Here is an 18,967-nt window from a genome sequence, read left to right as displayed (position 1 = left end):
GCAGATTTCCACCCATACTGGAGGTAGCTCTGGTACAAACAGCTGTCACCTGAGCAGGGATGGCTTCCTGCAGGATGAGGGCTACCCTGCTGCACATGCAAAAATGAGCTAAGAGGGCTGGGCAACATCGTGTCTTCAGTGCCAGGTGCTACTGCCTTTATATTGCCTCCAGAGCTGTGGTTTTTTTTTTTTTTCAGTAAAACAAACCCTGACAAATTTTGATCTCTATCACAGAATTGCAGCCAAAGCAATCTGTCTCTTGCCACGTAATGCACTAGGCAATAGCAGATTCCACAAGGAATCAAAACAAGCTGATTTTAGGCTGTTTTGAAGAACACGTACAATTGTCCCCAAACACAGTTAAGTCACTAGATAGAAACAAACACTGTTGGACAACTTAGAAAAACATGTTTTCTATTTATTTAAAAATAAGTTTGTAGTTACTACATTGCAGTGACAGTAATTCTTACACATACATTCTAGTTTGTATAAAAGGATTCAAAGTATTATGCATCAAAACTAACATAGAAAGTGTCCACATAACAGTAAAGAAATTTCCAATCCTTATGTACAAAAAGAAAGGGCACTGTTATCCTGGTGAGATACTTCAGGTTATAACATGATAATCCAGATTTCTGGAAGGAGGAGAAAAAAAAACACAACTCAATAAAGCTAAAGAATTATAGTTTTCAAAACTGTTACTCATTACATACAACAGATTTGTGTTTTACATAATTCTGTACAAAATAAGTGTAATTTTTTAATCTGAAAATGTGTCAGTTCCAAAATTAACCTTTCTAGGTCATTTCCTTAAGGTTGAGCTCCGTTCTATACATATTTAAGGATTATGACAGAATTTAATACACTCATGATCATTATCCAGTTGTCCGCCACAGTTCTGCAGTTTTAGTATGGTCCAAAAATGTAACTTCTGTATGGTCTCAGTCTATCAGCAAACCAACACACGCAGTTGTAAGCACAAAAATAGTACATGTACGTCATACAGGCATGTGCACACACTAGGTGCTTCTATTTCTTTCTCCTCCTAATTTTTATGACCTTGTTCTTTGTTCTTCCAGGGTGGAAATTGATAGCATAACACTACCTTCCCTCCCTAAAATGCATTACTTGCAGTATTTGAAATGAATTTCCTGATGTATTTATCTGCATTAAAAAAAGGATCCAAATGCCTACTTGCCTCGCTATCTAACCCCTAAAAGCTAAATTTATTCACCTTTATTTTATTGCAGCATATAAGGTTTCTCTCTAGAATGCCCTGTGGCCATTACAGTTGGGGGGGGGAGCGCTAATCTCATTTTTCTGCAATTTAAGATGCCTTTCAACCTAGCTTTCCTGGAGTGTTTCCTTCTCTAACACATTGCAAAATGACATGGCCAATTCCCACATTAAAATTAACACAAACGCGAGAGCACCTAGGGGTTAGCTCCAGTTTAAAGGCTACCTGTTATTTCCCCCAGACATCGTAGCAAGCGTACAAGCTGTGTTCCTGATTCAAAACCAGTTAAGTACAGACGCTGTCATTACCAGATTTGTTATTGGAAACACACTGTCAGCTTTGGCCAATTTTACAAAATGTAGTACAGTTTATTCTGCATATGAACAAGCACTTATTTACAATAATTTACAGCAGAAAACTAACAGCCCTTTTATCAGTTGAGTATCCAAGTCCCCTTGGAAACCAATCTGTTACAGGAACTTCAGGGAAAAAAAGAAGCTATGCAGTAATTAGTAAACAGAAAACGAGCTTTTGCTGTTTCTAGGTGAGGTCTGAAAGCCCTACCTTCTGCTTCACAGCATTGTTGCAGAGATGCATTAAAAGTCTTCATAATAAATACTCAACTGTGTTATAAAAAAATGAAAAATAATGCGGACAAAATACACTACTTTAGTCAGATAAGGACTCGGGACACAATGCAATTATTGTGATACGGCTGGATCTTGATCGATCAGCAGTATGTTAAAAATACCTCAGCAAGATTCGTATGCTTCAAATTAAATGCAAAGGTCAATGAAAAGTGAGCTTGAAATCATCTAACCTCCAACCTACTATTAAAGTACAGGGTGAAAGGGTCTCCAGGTAAGCCTATTGCTTTTGTAGAACCAGCCAGCCATTTAACGTGTGCCTAAATTCAAATTAACACGCTAAAGCATTTACTTGTGGTCCTTGGTCCAACAAAGGTGGGCAAAAGATTTATACCAAGGTGGTGCAAAGATTGTAACAAGCCTGATGTTACCGAATGGACAGACTGTTGCTTGTGTTGTATGCAATTTTTTTTCATAAGGCAAAAGAATCGGAATTGGTACTTGAAAAATATTTGTACAGCAATACAGTGAATAACTTGTCTCTACACTACAATTTATTTTTTATCGATATTAATATGTCCTACGTGCTGCATCAGGGTCCGTTATCAATTAATAGTTTTACAAATATTAAGCCATTGTAATATTTAACTCAACCAACTCAATCTTACAAGTCTAACAACAAACTGATCACATGTACAACCTGGACACTGTACAAATAAACATATGTAAATATATATCACAGCAGTCTAATCACTGGAGGAAGACATTTCTCTGTAAGGTTTCGCTGTCGTTGCGAGTGACAATGAACTCTAGTTCAATATTGACAATAATGATCAATATAGTGGTAAAATTTTAAGTTCATTTCCTGGATAACACATTAACAACAGAAACAAAACGGCTGAAGAGCTGTTAAATAGGCACAAGTACAATGATTTCTGTTAAACATTTAAAGCACACTGGTATCACAGAAACAGAAGTTACCTCCTCGTCTGTAGGTAGAGAACACGCTGCTATTAAGATACCACTCAGTGGTAAATACCAATTTTAACGTTTCCCAGTATACAGCAGATTATCAGAACAGTATCCTCACATTTATGGCAAATATAAATGAATTTAATGAGTAAAACTGTGTTAGTCGCTGCCAGATCTGTAAGATCATTTGACCTTTGTATACGACTATGAACCTGTGCAATATTTACAATGGGTATGAGAAACAAGCACGTGAGATTTTGATACTCCATTTTGCGAATTAGCTGTTAGGTACCGGAGATGGCATTTCATAACATGCAGATAGCTACAGTTCTTAAGTTATTTCAGAACACTGACCAATAGTTTATTGCTCACATTTAAAAACTTAAAACTTTGTAATCAAAAGCTCCTGTGTCCATACAGGATGTCACAACCTCAAATGATACATTTTTTCCCAACCGAAATGCACAGTCTGACGGTGACTAAAGTCTCATAAATAAAGCTTGCAATCTAGTGAAACGAAATTACAAAAATAAAACTTTTAAATAAATCTGGTATTAACTTCCAATTTTATTTTATTTTTAGTGTCGCTTTTATTAAAAACTATCTAAATGATGCACGATTTATTTTAAAAGGAAAGCCATTAATGTATCTAATATGAATTAAAAAAATACTGGCTAAAGTCACCGGTATTACTGGGTGGGAAGCAGTAGCCACGTTCTGCAGGTAAGGCCTTCTAGTCTTGTAAAATTAAGGTGTATAATTTTCTACCTAGTGTTAAGGGAATGCGTATTACTTCAGTTTCCAAAACGTACGTACAAGGTATTTCAGATATATAAATATATACATAAACATGCCGTATAAAACATTATTACAAAGGGAGTAAATACAGAAGTTGGATTTTAGATATAATCTATTTCATATATTACAATGCAGATAACATCAGGAAATTACACATTTTCAAATGATTGCCTTCATCAGTGAGAACTGACAAAATCAACAGGTAGAATCAATTAGCTTTGAATTATGAAGCTGTATTGCAACTGTATAACCATAGCTTTTTACCTTACCACATCATCAGTGATTCTAGTTTAATTGAATAAAGACACACTTGTTTAAAAAAAAATAAATAAATACACCAACAAATGAAATGCAAACTGATCCCTGTTCCCCAAATTCACAACCAAAACAATTCAAAGAGGATCTGGAAAATATTTTAGACATTTTTTGTAACAAAATCCATAGTGAACTACATAAAACTAAGTACGGTGGATACCAGTTTGCCATCCACAGTAGCATATTTCTGTTCCTCTTGGTGCCAGATATCAGTGTTCTTTGCTCAAACATTTTTTTTTGTAACAGAAAATAAAGGGTGAAGAATTCAGCCCCAAATAAGTATACAGAATCTGTGCAAATTTAAGGTCTTAATTCTGTATGCCCTCCCAGATATTGCAGATGTTGTTTGTTAAGGAAAAAAAAAGGAAAAAAGAAAAACAATCATTGTAAAGTAAGGGTGTACAGAATTGAGGTTTCATTTCAGGTTTATTTCTTCAGCTAAGTTAGGGTCACACAAAAATCTGTAACACTACCCAAAGTTCCAAAATAATGTATAAGCAGAAAATTTTGGTTACATTTTTGTACCATACCAGATTTCAGAAAATATGATTACTTCCGTATTTTTTTTCTTAAAACTGGACAATATTTTTTTTTTGAAGTGATAGAAAATGGTATTAAAGTTTGTTTGTAAAGGTATAAAATAACTAAATGTACCATAAACAAATAAATAACTGCTTTTCTTTTCCATAGCAGTACATATAACAATACATTCCCCTAAGTCATATAGTTATCATTTACAATAGACAACTTAATTTTACTAAGGATGCAAGAAATAATAGAATACAAGGCACAATCATTAAATGGAATTTTTCTTTAGGGTGAATATTGACTTATGTCAGCGTGATATACCATAAAAAGTGCAGAAAAACGCAATGTGCAATGAGACCACTGTATAAAACATGATTGCATAAAAAGTGATTTGGCCTTTTTAACCTTAATAATTGAAAATAACCAATCTTCCCCTTAAAATTAAACTATAAAGTATGACATTTTAAAATTTATTTTCAATTCTAGTGCTATCTAAAAAATCCTGAAAAAAATTTATTTACCTGGGAAATATTTTATAGGTGTTTATGTATATATTAATATATACACATACACTCTTCTTTGTAGGTCATTTTAGCCTTTTAAGCATGTCTAAAGTTGTAGAAACAACAATCAATCTGGATCAGAAAGTAAACATCATAATTCCATACCTGTCCTGTAAGTTCCTTGAATCCTTTAACCAATTATACATTTTGTCTAAAACATCTCTGTCAAAGGACCCCACCAGTGCATTATTTTCTACCAAAAGTACCAAAAAGGATACATTTCAGAACAATGTTAACAACGTACTATTTAAAACAATACACAGCTTTGATCACTGCAAATCGTATGCTGTACTGACACTCAAAAAGAAAAAAAGGCTTTCCACTGCACTGATTCTCAGTCTTTGGCACAATAAACAGAGATTTAGTGATTGATACAAGAATCAAGGTCTGAAAAATTAGACATTAGTCAAACTTTTTCCAATGTGGATATATATATATTTGTGATTACATTTTTGCTATGTTTGGCAGAACTTGGATAAACCAACAGCCTGCTAGGCTTCTTTTGCAGTTGAATGTTCCGTCACTACTGAAATTAAGCATTTTCAGATTAGCAAAGTTTGGTATTCTTGTATTTGTATTTAATAGAAATGTAAGTAAATTTACTGCCACTTTTTGCCAAAATCTGCCTTCCTAAGCGACTTGACTTTACAATCAAAGTGTACCTTGCTTGGTCAAAAATAGACTTCTGTTTTCAGTTTGTGGCATTAAAAGTTCTGTCACCTTTTTTAATTACGTAGAGATACTACGCACTACTTGAGTAGAGTAGCTCTCGATTCTGTAAGTCAGTCAGAAATTGCTTCAATTATTCTCAACTATGAACAAAATGACTGTTGAAATGCATAACCTATTTGGAGGGCAATAAATAGCAAAAGTTTAAAATATATATTTCTTTCAAAGAATGTTCGTTCAGTTTATTTTTTGCTAAATTTTTCTCCCAACTCAGAACATATTCTTCTAACCCATAATAGCAGCAGGGAAGCAGAAGTCTGTTCTGCTGTTCCTTAACTGTACCTGCTTCATAGCATTCTGAAGTAAAACCCTTGGTAAAAGTTACCAACCGATTAAATTAGCTTTTGCTTTTTCAGTCAACTTTCGGACTCTGCCTCTGCTAGACGTTCCAAAAGTTAAGGAGGTGTCTTCAAACAATAGCTGCCTTTGCTCTTCCTCAGAGTCATCTTCATTGTAAAAGGCTGTCCTCCTACCCTGGTTTCTAGTTCTCATGTGAGGTTCAGAATCTTTAAGCTCCTCAGACCCTTCTTCCATAGGCTCATCTATCTTTTTCCTCCTGCTTCTTGTTTGCATTTTAACGTTTGCAGGAACTAAAAGGTCCGAGCCCGGCTGATGCGTCTTTATCTTTCTTTTTGGCTTTCTACCCCCACGGCCTTTTTTTTGTAACAAGTCTTCCTTCATATTATTTTCAGAAAGAGAATTGCAAGCAGTAGAAGCGGAGGCTTCTTCTGGTATATCCCTTGTGGTCTGGACTGTATTCTGCTCTGCAGCCTTCTGCTGTTCAATAATTTGTAGCTTTTTTGGTTTTCTGCCTCGTTTCTTGTGCACCACTTCGCAGCTACTGTTATTGGTCTCCACCTTCGGTTTCCGTCCAGGACCTCTCTTAACTGGAGGCTTTGAAGGCTGCCCTCCGTGTCCGTTTACCTGAACGCTTCCCGATGCCAAAGCGTTGTTCTTGCATTCCGCTGGAAGAAAAATCAGAGCATGGATCATGCAAAAAGATTTGCACTTACATTCATTTTCACGCTGTCCTAACAAAACTCTTAGTAAAATATCTGAATGGATTCAAAGTGATTATATAATCAATCTGTCCAAACCCAAGAGACAGACTCAAAGTAGAACTCAAGAGTTTCATGCTAGTACACAATGAGGATTAACTGTAGCTGGGCTAATAAGCTCAAGGTAGCTTGAGACAAAGGGTAAAAAAAAATAGCCAGAACAGGGAACAGGTAAGGTTTTTTTTCTTGGCTGATGCAACACGTGTCCAAAAACTCATACTTGATATCTGCAACAGCAAAGTTTCTCAAGAAGCACTGCCATAAGGAGTAGCAATACTTCACAGCAAATCATCTCTGGATAAATGAAAAACCTTATTTCAGCCCAAGGTAGCATCCTTTACAATGAGTTCATTAGACCAGGGCTATTTCAAAAATAAGTGAGGGCAAGGGTAAAAATTAGGAAGACTTCAAAAAAGAACATACATAATCTGCACAAAATTTCTTACATGATCAGGCAAATGTCAGAAGGTGTTTGCTTGGAGACTTGTATGAGCTATGAGGTTTTTTTTCTTAGCCGAGCATTACTGAACTTTCTCAGTGGGGCATGTACAGGACCTCGTATGGAGGTGTTCTGATACCACCGCCCTTGCCTAAATAAAATATGACTCATAGCCAGCATGGTGCTGCAACCATTTCTTTGATTGAGTGTCCATGCACGCTGTGGTCCTGCTGTGATTAAGTGTGCCCCATAAGTCTACTAACAGCACAAGGCTTCACTTTCACGAGTGGTCGTGCAGGAGAGAGGATCAGGTAAACCATCTCTGTGACACTATCGATCTTCAGGTCACAGGATGGGTACATACTCTGCCATGCTGTACAGTAACAATAGAGACCTTTGTGAGAAAGCTGGCAAGGAATGGACAGAGAATTTAACTGATCAGACCACGAGCTGCTTGTTCAGAAGCATGGAAGAGTAAGAAAGAAGAAATCCTCAGGGAGAAGAGGGCTACAGGCAGTAACAAGATTAATTAGGTGGGGCCCAATTTGCAGACTACCATTTCTCCATCTCCAGAAAATAAAAATACTCAGAGGATCTAGCTCTTCATAACAACTTTGTAACAGTTCAAAGCTCCTTCATAAGCAGGAGAGCTTTTATGTCTGGGAGATCTAATTTCAGTCTCCACAGAAACCTTGAGTTTGAACATATTCAGACATCAAAAGACCAAGCAAGTTCAGTCAGAAGATTACATGAAACTGAGTCCAATGAACCCATACAAATATGTTCAACAGAAAGAGCAAACACTACACAGTTCTATCTTGCTGTGACACAAAATGAAAGAAAAAATGCAGCTGCAATGCTCCCATATTTATGCTCATGGTTGTGGGGAGTGACATCACACAATGTTAATGAGCCAAATGTAACCTAAACAAAGGCAGGTAAAACCCACAGGGTTTCAAGTGTGACCCTGCAAGAGTCTGCTTTGGGGTTTTAGAACTCATAAGCTAGTTGTAATACATTGAAAGTATTACCCTTGTAATAATTTAAAAGAAGGTAAAGATAATTTAACATATCAAAATTGGCTACACAACACTTATCACACCGTGCAAATCATGTCGAGAATAGCCAAAACCATCAACTACTTGGCTAATTGTCAAAAAGGAAACTAACCATGACTGAATTATTCCATTAGACTTCCTTTTTCTGCAAGATCATCACAGCACATGTTAAATGCTCCACCCCCAAAATATAAAGTCTAAGGTGCCACTAGAACTACTACGTCAATACCAAGGTGTGTGTGGGGTAAATATTACCAAAAAACTCCATACCTTGACCTTGTTGATTAACAGTGGAGGATTTTACTTTGCGTTTGATTTGCTTCTCTTTCTCAGGATTTTCTTTTGTGGAATTATTCCTAGTGTTATGACTGTTATCAGATTGGCTAGGGATTGGTAAAATATTCTGGTTCTTGGAATGTTTGGTTGAATTCTCCAGTACTAGAAGAAAAAAAGAAAATGTGTATTTTTAGAAGTACTTTATACCATGCCCAATCTTATCTGGCTAAAAAGAAAGTCACTCATGTTCTTCTACAAGCAAGCAACTTGAATCAGTGATCTGGAAGTGAAAGATTTCTGCATTAAATAACATAGCTTAACCTTTCTTCTGACAAACCTCAAGGACGAGCAGCTTGAAAACAGCACCCAGTCTTATCTGAGACAAATACATTTGATTTTTAAAAAACGTGAAGCTTATATTTAAAAACATTGTTTGTGAAGGAGAAAAAAAAAAGAAAAAAAAATAAACAAACAAGCCCCAAAATCAACTTACCTGACTTTCCTGTCCCTGCAGTAGTATTAGGTTTTGTAATTAAAGGCTTTATTGTTAAAGGCTTTGCCCCTGAAGAAGTAGATGGTTGCTCCGTAGCAGCTGCATCTGTTGTACCTCTATTGCTTCTAGTCCGCACAAGTGAAGAGGTTTCAGCTGCTTTTCCATTCATCTGAGGTGGGGCATGTCTCAGTGCTGTTGATCGTGCAGGTGCAGAAGATGAAGAGGAGGCAGAAGTTTCTGCCTTCACTTGAGGTTTTATTAATCTCCTCTTCCTTTCAGGGCTGCAAAAGGAGCAACAATTTGAAACCTGGATGACCACTTTCATATTTTACAGGAATAAACAAAATTTAGTGCTAGTGTCTGAGACTGTGGAAGAAAAATGACCATCTCTGTACGAAGTAAGTTAAAAATATGACATTTTCTGTTGAAATTCATGCGGTTGTGAGCTTCTGAAAAGTGAATTTTCAGTGAAGGGCCATAAAAAATGCTATATCTATATGACAGAGCATGATGCTATCACTATCCTAATGGGGCTGAAGGCTGAGATTTCCTGTACATGGTTAGCAGTTATTTGAATGTTAAGCACTTACACTAGGACAGCTCTAGTTAAAGTTTAAAAATCTTCCACACCATAGGGACTTGCATTTCAAAGCTATACAGGGAATAGTAAAAGGAAGTATTAAAAAAACACCACACTAAGTTCTGCTATTTAGGAATGTCAAACTTGCGCAGCATTTCATGAATACTGTAAAAAATGAATGTACCTGGATGCAACACTACTGGAAACCGAGCTGCTTCTACTTCTTTTTTTCCTTCGTTTCTTTATCGTATTTCTTTTATGAAAACGCAGGGCAGATTTATAATCTGATAAAATAGAACTTATGTGTTCTTCAAAGAAAGCAGAAAGGCGCAAACTCATGCTGTAGATCTAAAAAAAAGAAATACCAGGAAATGAGAAAGTTTTCTAGTCTTCTAAAGCATCATCTATCATCTTACTTATTTACAGTTGAGCAATAGCTAGAGAAGGATGCTGGTTAATATGGAAAAGTTTTAAGGAAATTTACAGTTTCTCACAACAAATTTACACTAATCCATGCAAAGGTTTGCATTAAGTGTTTTCATGGTTGGAAAAAGTGTACTATGACTGAAGATCATACACACAAGCAGAATGAAAAATCAGAAGTGACATGTTTCCAGCTGTCACTTTCCAACTGCCCTACCAGAACGTGTTCCTTTCTAGCTTCTGTGGAAACAGAGAGATCCTTAGAGGAATTTACTTTGTCATACCGAGGGTTAAGAAATCCAATCTTCTGCATTATGCTGCACCCATATATCCTGTATTTGAACATCACTTTATTTCTCTTATGGATGAATTGATACTAGTGGTGGATACTAGTTGGTTGCAAAAACTACAGTTATGAATTAGAATTATGTAGACACTTCTTTTTTTTTTTTTTCCCCCCTCCAGCCTTGGATAGTTTACAGAGAGAACCAGTCAAATTCAGTTTAGATCACAACTACCTAATGGCACGCAGTTGCTGTTAATTCTGGATACAAAAACTCATAAATGAACTGAGTAGATAAATTAAGAAGGGAAACCACAGTCTTGGAACATAAAATACAAAGACAATATTGTAGCAGTAGCCTACCTAAAGACACAGGGAATTATCTGAGTGCCAGCCTAAACAGTCAAAGTGACAGAAACTGAATGCATTTCTGGAGAGGACAGCCAAGGAAGTTTTATAGGAAAATCTGTAAAAACTAGACAAAAATGTTATGCCTGATGTGTCAAGAATAAAAAGCAGATAGGTTTAGGATTACTCTTCCAGAAAAGCATCAGTGATATAAGGTAAGGTGCTAAAAATATCAACTAAATGACAAGAATCAGAGTAAAAACATAACCATTCAACAACAATGTATTGCAAGCCTATGCATGGAAGTACATATGTTCTGAAATATTAAAATTCCTGACACCAGAACATTCCACTTATGCTTCTAAGTAAAAGAGAGAAGAGCTATAATCTAAACTAAAGAGCTAAAATTCTAAACCAGTCAAGTCAAGAGAAAAAAAAGGAGAAAAAAAAAAAGAAAAAAATACAAAAACATCATTTAAATCAAACTGGAGCTGAGACTATGGCCAACATTCTCCTATCTTGCTTTTAGGAGAGAGAAAAAAAAAAAACCAAAAAAATCTAAATCTACCCCAAAATCCTGCACTTTTATGTGATGAAAGGACAAGGAACTTAAGTGGAACAATTACTGTCTGAAAAGAGATCAATCACTGATCAGTGCCACCTACTTGCTAAGGCCACCTACGAAGACATTTTGTCCATGCCTTTTAAGACAATGAAGTCCTGATGATTAATTTGCTGTTTAAAACAGCCAGGCACAGAAGCTAGTGAGGATTTTAGTCTAACACCTAAACCGTATTAGGAGAAGAAAAGCTACCAAGTACCTTTGAACATGCCTAAGTAGCCTTGAACAAAAACTACATTTGTACCTTTCACCTCTAACAGATACTGCACCTACATGTCAATGTGAGAGAAAAAAATTAAGAACTTTACCACTGGCAGGGCATTTCAGTATCAGCTCAGTAACAGTGGCTTTGTAGGCTCATGTTTTACATAAGATTTCTGAGAAATAGAACTGGTTAAGTGCCTCTTTACAGTATCACCACACAGTAGTGAACAGCGTAGAATTTCATTATTCTCTACTCTCTGTGTGATATTTCAGTTTTGCGCAACTTTGAAAGTGTAGGAATTTGGGGGTATGTATGTCTGTGAATCTGCATGCACATTGATAATCTGGTTTCTTCCCCAAAATATCAGTTACCTTCCCCTACTGATCATAATCACATTTCTACAGATCTTCCCTTTAGTGTGGCCCTCCCACTAGATCCATCCACCTTGAAACACTTTTGAAACACGCTTGCAGAATATCAAATATCAGACATTTAAACAGCATGCACTCCTTTAAAATACAAAGTTGTAATACTTTCTCAGAAATATTCATGTCTGAAGATGAGAAAAACTTTTTTTTTTTAAGTAATCAATTACATTATCTGTTTTTCTGTCTTTTTTTTTTTCTTCCCAGCTATAAATATTCTTTCAGACAAAAAATGAAGTCTTACCCTTGATCTTTTACTTGGTGTATAGGCCTTGGAATTGCTGAAAATAAGCCTCACATCTTTACATAACTCCATTGGTGACTCATAGTTACCAGCTTCCAGTGTTTCTCTAACAGTAGCAAAATCCATAGGAGTGTCAATGATGTCTCTATAATCCTGTTAAAAAACAGCAAAAAAAAACAACCTATTACAACGTTTTTTAAGACTTAGTTTCATTTGGAAGCATTTGATAAATCTATTAAAACCAAACAGTCCTCCTTGAAAATACATCTGTAAGACCAATGAAGACATTTGCTCCTTCCTACTCTTACATAACTCAACTCCTCACAAACATACTCAAAAGGACCAAGTTTAGAAGTTAAACGACACAAGATTTAATTCATTTTGTAAAATGATTTCTGGATATACCGAGCTCAAAAATTTCTGGCTCCTAAGGGTTAAGTACTGACATACTCTCATGGAGATAACGGATATAAAAACATGACTACAAGCTCTCTGGATGGTTTAACAACTCAGTACTAAACCTAATACTGTTCTCACATACTAGCTTTAAAACGGGAAGTTAGAATGTTTGAACCTGATGACAGTCTTGGTGCATCTCTCCTGAAACCTGAGCAGTCTCCCAGATGGAGAGCTGACAATTTAAGGAAGTAACACTGAAATAATGAAAACTCCACAGGCTGAAATATGACCTTGTTCAAATCAATCACTGAAGTTTTTCTAGGCTAGAGAAGAAACGGGAGAACGTACACATAACAAGAAGCTCAAATACCCATATGACAAGAAGGTGAGGTAATCCACCAGAACACGTGTAACCTATGCAAGTACCTCTTAATGTTAAAGAGGCACTAGGGAGCAGAGTGTTTCATGCCAAACCCTAGTAAGGTGCTCTCTATCAGATCATCTGAGGATCTGAATTGCAAAAGGTGGCTCCTTGTAGCTAGCCACAGCATGAAGTTTAGCTTACTTCAAAAAATTTGGTGCCCAATGGTTTGCCAGAGCATCAACACAGACCTACCACCAACTTCCAAAACATGAGCTTTTCTTTTTTCTAACTCAGACAAATAGTTTCCCCCAAGCTAATCACCTCAGAGTAGTATTTTAAAGAAAAAATTATGAAAACCTTTGCTTTGTTATTTAAGGTAAAACTAGTCTAGAAAAGAGATCCAAGGCAGCAGGACTTTTTGATAAAATATTCTGTAGTTACATCTGAACTCCAGTGAAATCACCCAGGCAGAAAGTGAAACTGGAGAAACTCAGTTGTTATTACAGCTAATATAATAACAAAATATCACTACAGTGCTTCAGTTGGCACTTCTTCCCCAACAGCCCCGATGACTGTGATATGAAAATTACTCATATTTTCTACACGTCCAAAATGAAAACCAAAAATGTGCCATGACAACATTTGTCACAACAATAAATCAAACATATTCCATTGATATATGACTATTTTTCACTCAGAAAAGGAAACAAGTGTCTCAATTGCAAACGCTGTTTACTCAACAACATAGTCATCCCTTAACATAAAACATTTTGCTACTACACTATTTAAGTGAGTAGAGAAGTACAATTTATTTTGAAACTACTTTAAAGAGACAATGAATATTATCATCAAGTGACAACCAAAAACTGACAGAATAGCTCTGTGAATAATGCTGCCTGAAGTTTCAATTAAGTGAGTTGAAAGAATGGTCACAATTAAAGAACTGACTGACTGTGTTACAACCAGCCTTCCTGTCTGAGAACACTCACTGGATATTCAAGGAGATCCACTGGCTGTCGAAATGGTTCAGAGTCTTCACACTGAAAAATGAGATTCAACAGCTCCTGACACTGCTTCTTCCATGACTGAATGTCATACGACTGGGCTCTATTACGTAGCCGCCGCTTCGGCTGATGATCCTAAAATGACAGGATGGTCTGTTATTTATTAAATAAACTAGCTGTTTTTACAAAATCAAATGGAAAAGGTACCCTGCAGGATATAAATTCTAATTCATTAATTAGTAATGTGCAACAGCACGTACAGAAATGCTTTTACATTGCACAGCTCAGAAGAGTAACACTTCAGTCACTCTAAGTTCAAAACTTTCCAAAAGGTGATTACACAATAATAAAACATTTTCAGTTTTATATCCATGTGTTTACAAACACACTGTGAATTATTTACAGCACTATAAATCATTAAAAAAAAAAAAAAAACGGAGTACGATTTTACCTTTCTTTTTCTAGTGGAAGTTCCTGGCATATTTGTATCTTTCTCTTCTTCCTTTGAGCAAGATAATGAGTCGCATAAAAAGGTTAAAAAAATATAAGCATATATGAGTAGGTGAGTTATTTTATAATTCACTTTATAATTTGAGTCTTCACAATCCTATCCTTATCTCTTTAATGCAACTGTCAGTTTGAGAACCTCTCAGATGTCTAAACAATCTCCAAAAAAACAGTTAATGCTCTCTGCAGTACAGGAGAAGAGGAGGCTGGATTTTTACCAGTAACCAAGTTAACATAAAGAAACATCCAGTTGTTTCAGTACTTTGTTACACTGACTGAATACCGTCCTTTTACATCAAGTGGGAAAGAGGCATCAGTCCCATTTCTCCAGTCTAGCAATGCCAGTGTCTAAGAAACAACCACTTACCTCATCAGAGTCAGACAACACTTTCTTCTTCATTGAATTGTATAATGGAATGATGTCATAGCAACTCTGGTCTCTGTGCAAGAAGAAATACACACTAACATTTATTTTCCATCTTCACCTATGGAATCAACTGTATTTTGCATAGAGTAAGGAAAATATTTATGAACTCATTCCCCAAAAAAAGTGATAGAGTGTTTAGTGCCAAAAGAATGTTAAGAGGATGACAGTAGTAGGAAAAAAAAGAAACAACAACAACAAAACCAAAAACCAATTTTGCTTCTAAGATATATAGTTAACTTTAGAGACTAACCCCTAGATTGTGAGAGATATCTAGATCTAATTTCACTCATTAAAACCATGGGGTTGTCCTTTGTTGGTCTAGGTAGTCAGAAATCTAACAAAATCTTTGCAAGCCTGGGCTTTTTATGCTTACTAGTTCTTTTAAGTAAGTTCTCTTACTAGTACTTTTTATGATTACTAGTTCACTGAAATGAGTATACTAATTGGCATAAGCTATAGGCTGTTATTTAATAAGAATATCTACATGATGCATTAATTTTGGTAAGTCAATTAAAACCACGCACTCAAAATTCCCAATCTGCTTAATTAATCAAAAAGATAAAACTACGTTGGATAAAGATGTTAAAGAACAAAATTATTATTAACAGCGAAACCTTTCAGGTGCTTATGTGTTCCTAAAAGTGTGTTTCACTAAAATTTTAATGTCTGAAACAATTAAGTATTTTTCAGTGTTCAGCCAGTATCAGAAATCAATGGCATTAAAGATCTCAAAGATTTATGTACAGTTACATGTCTTAGATTTCCAAATACTTAAGTCTAATGTTTCTAATGAGCACATTCAACGTTTTGCTCAACTAGTAACGTTTCTTGCCATTTTTACAGAGTAGGAACAGCAGTGTTTGCTACATACAAGCAAATCAAGACAATAGATGCAGTAGGCTCTTACAAACTTTACATCTGCTAATGTGTTGTCTGAGTGGGAGAACTCAAATATTTCTCACAGATTCCATTTTTTATGGGCAGTAAGAGAAAAAAGAAAGCTTGAGGTGAATATTTCTTTTGACTACAAAGCTTCCAATTTTAATTTTATCAACCACCATTTTCAGACTCATCCAGTTGTAAATATTTTAGAATTAAATTCCCAGTTATATTATATACACAGGCAGCATTAAAACTCAATACTAAAGCTCTTAACTTACCTGTAAATATTGTTCCATGAAGATACTAAGACTCATTTTTATTATTTAGCAAAAAGTCTATAAAATACACTTGTGAAATAAAATGCCAATCTATACCAATGTATTATAAAATTTCATCTGTTTTCCAAACTTGTGTACTCTTGTTTTGTAAACACAAACTTTCTTCTTTTCTGTCCCAACAGCAGACTTTAAAATTACTATTTCAAAAAGCCAAGTACCTTGATAAGAGACAGAATAATAGTAGACCTACTAAGCAACTCACTTTATGAAGTGCAGCAGCAGATCTGTGACAAATTTGGCAGACTTGACAATAGGACTTCCAGGCTCATTAAATGTGCGAGTGTTATGTTCAATGTATCGGACTTCCCACATTAATGAAGAAAGTCGCCTGTGTATGAAAGAAGTGGAGAAGGGATGAGGAAAAGAAAGTATCAAAAAGATTACATTTCTGAAAATGTATCACAATACACGGGAAAAAGTATTAAATCGTTCTTCTTTAAATCTTATTATCCCATTCATCACATTTTGACATTAAATCAGAAAATATACAGGCACAGACATACTGCCCTACATGACCAGCAGAAGACAGCTTCCTCAGGCTCTTTTTATTAAAAAAATAAATAAATGTATTAAATAAAAAGAAATTATTAGAAGCACAGATTTTTTTTCTGATAGGTAGACAAGACCAGCATTCCTCACATAGCTCTGATTTAATGACCTAACTACAGAATTGCCATAGCATTGTGAGAAAAAATGCACAATCAAAGAAAAAATGAAAAAAATAAATCAATCTAAAAAAGATTTTCTATGTTCATACTGGCAAAACAAAATGAAAAGAAATGCCATACTTTAAATGCCGGGCTTTATAGACTGAAGTGGGAGATCATTTAACGTATTTCAAGTAGCATAAACATTTAGATGCCATTTTATCATTTTTATAGTCCAATGTTTAGTTCTACATGATGCCAGAAATGACAGGGAATCTTTTTTTTTTTTTTTTTCCCCCTGGTGTGCATTGTGTTTTTGTTTAAAAACAAAACCCATATAGGCAGCTACTTAAGACAACTCAAGCAATCTGAACAGTCCCCCCTACAATAGTTAAAGAAAAAAAAACACACTAGAAAACACAATACAAGGCAAATAGTATCTAACCATGCCTTGGCAATCCTAAAAACTAGTAAAAAGTAATTTACTGAAGAAGGTATGATAGTGACCAAAAATAATTGCTAATGCTTTCGACAAGAGGGGGAAAAAAAAAAAGGAAAAAAAAGAGCTTGCCAGCTCTGACTGCAACACATTAGAGAAGTCCAAGATGAATTGTATCTTATGACACAATTAGCATGGAACAAAATGTATGTGAATGATAACATGTAATATCCAGGTTTAGTTTTGAAAATGAGAAGTGATTTTAATTTAGAATGCTATTTTCAGTTAGTACACTTGAAGTGCTACAAATTAACATTGAACTTTGGCTGAAAACATTGTATCCTGGCTGAAAACACTTGTATCCTACAAATGAAGTATTAGAGGGAAACTAATTTCCAAACCAGAAAGATTCCAAGATCCAAAGGAAACAGAAGTATTTTAAAGGAGCATGCTCCTACACAGATAACATTTATTGCAAATAAAATACAGCAATTGCAATTGTATTTTAGGAAAAGATCAAAACTGTATCAAAAAGTTAAAACTTATTTTAAAACCATTTAAAATTTCAAGGCTAATTATTTAAGCAGCTATTTTCCATCTAATGTCTTATGCAAGTTTAAACAACAAACAAAAAAAGTCTATTAGGACAAAAACACTTACATACGTGTGGTGGTTTTACCGTGCTGGGCAGCTAAACACCACAACTGCTCTCTCACTCCCCCTCCTTAGATGAGGAGGGGGAGAAGTAAAGCAAAGAACAACTCACGGGTTGAGATAAGGATAATTTAATTAAAGGGAAATAATAATTAAAGAAAGATTATTATGAACTAAACAATTTAACTAAAGGGAAATAAAAAGGGAAAGGGGAAAAGGGAGTGGCAAAAGGGAAAGGGAAAAAAAAGGGGAGGGAAACAAACAAATAAAACAAATGTGGAAGTGCAGAGGAAATAAATTATTCTCTACTTCCCACAAATGAGCAATGATTGACCACGTCCTTGAAGCAGGGCCTCAATGCACGTAGCTGGTGTTTGGGAGGAGGACCGACATTTTCACAAAGAGATCCCACCCCTCCCCTCTTCTTCCTGTTTCCACCTTTTATTGCTGAGTGTGACACCATATGGTATGGAATATCTCTTTGGTTGGTTTAGGTCAGCTGCCCTGGTGATGTTTCTCTTCTCACTATTTGCCCACCCCCTAGGAGGGCTAGAGAGAAGCCCGATGCTGTGCCAGCACTGCTCAGCAGTAGACACAACACTGGTGTGATTCCAGCTACAAGTGCAGAGTACGGCACTGTATGGGATGCTGCAGGGAAAGTTAATATTCCAGGCAGACCCAGTACAATACATCTATAGTTTCTCTTATAAAAAAAAAAAAAAAAAAAAGCCTTAAAAAGTGCACCGTTTTGCTATTTGCAACTGATGTGGAGCGATTTGCATAATCAGGAATTTACACCACATAGTTCTAAAATACATTTAGGAGAAGAGACATTCAATCCTTTTTAACACACCTTATACGATAGAAACCTAGGTGAAGGATTAGACAAACAGAAAGAGCACACCTGTACCCATTTCCAAGTCAGGTATTACGAGACGAACAGCTACCAAAACCACAGTTGGCAGTATTTCACAGCAGTACCTGAGACTTGAATCTAACCTGTAAAATCTGCTTTCCAGTCTTTGTTTAATGGTACTGAGGTCCGTGGGATATGCCACAACAGTGCAATACATTGGGTAAGCTTGAAGATCCACAGGTGCCACAAACGCAGATGCAATATCTA

At 35.7% G+C, this 18,967-nt stretch overlaps 1 protein-coding gene across 2 annotated transcripts in view; it reads right to left on the bottom strand.

Annotated features, from left to right (window-relative positions):
• Window positions 1-397: 397 nt before the first annotated feature.
• Window positions 398-18,967, bottom strand: part of PHIP (pleckstrin homology domain interacting protein) — a 111,106-nt gene continuing 92,536 nt past the window's right edge. The window contains exons 31-40 of one of the 2 annotated variants that reach the window (XM_068678117.1): window positions 18,844-18,964; window positions 16,307-16,432; window positions 14,825-14,897; window positions 14,402-14,452; window positions 13,936-14,085; window positions 12,184-12,336; window positions 9,818-9,981; window positions 9,054-9,334; window positions 8,555-8,722; window positions 398-6,694 (exon numbers count right to left, since the gene is read on the bottom strand). In XM_068678117.1, the coding sequence (XP_068534218.1) occupies window positions 6,051-6,694; window positions 8,555-8,722; window positions 9,054-9,334; window positions 9,818-9,981; window positions 12,184-12,336; window positions 13,936-14,085; window positions 14,402-14,452; window positions 14,825-14,897; window positions 16,307-16,432; window positions 18,844-18,964 (1,931 nt within the window). In that variant the 3' untranslated portion in view covers window positions 398-6,050. Of the gene's footprint in view, window positions 6,695-8,554; window positions 8,723-9,053; window positions 9,335-9,817; window positions 9,982-12,183; window positions 12,337-13,935; window positions 14,086-14,401; window positions 14,453-14,824; window positions 14,898-16,306; window positions 16,433-18,843; window positions 18,965-18,967 lie in introns of those variants that run through there. The other variant, XR_011095225.1, reaches the window with a different exon arrangement.

Source organism: Anas acuta, chromosome 3, assembly GCF_963932015.1.
Source record: "Anas acuta chromosome 3, bAnaAcu1.1, whole genome shotgun sequence".
Taxonomy (NCBI): domain Eukaryota; kingdom Metazoa; phylum Chordata; class Aves; order Anseriformes; family Anatidae; genus Anas; species Anas acuta.
This window is presented reverse-complemented; position numbering and strand designations above follow the sequence as displayed.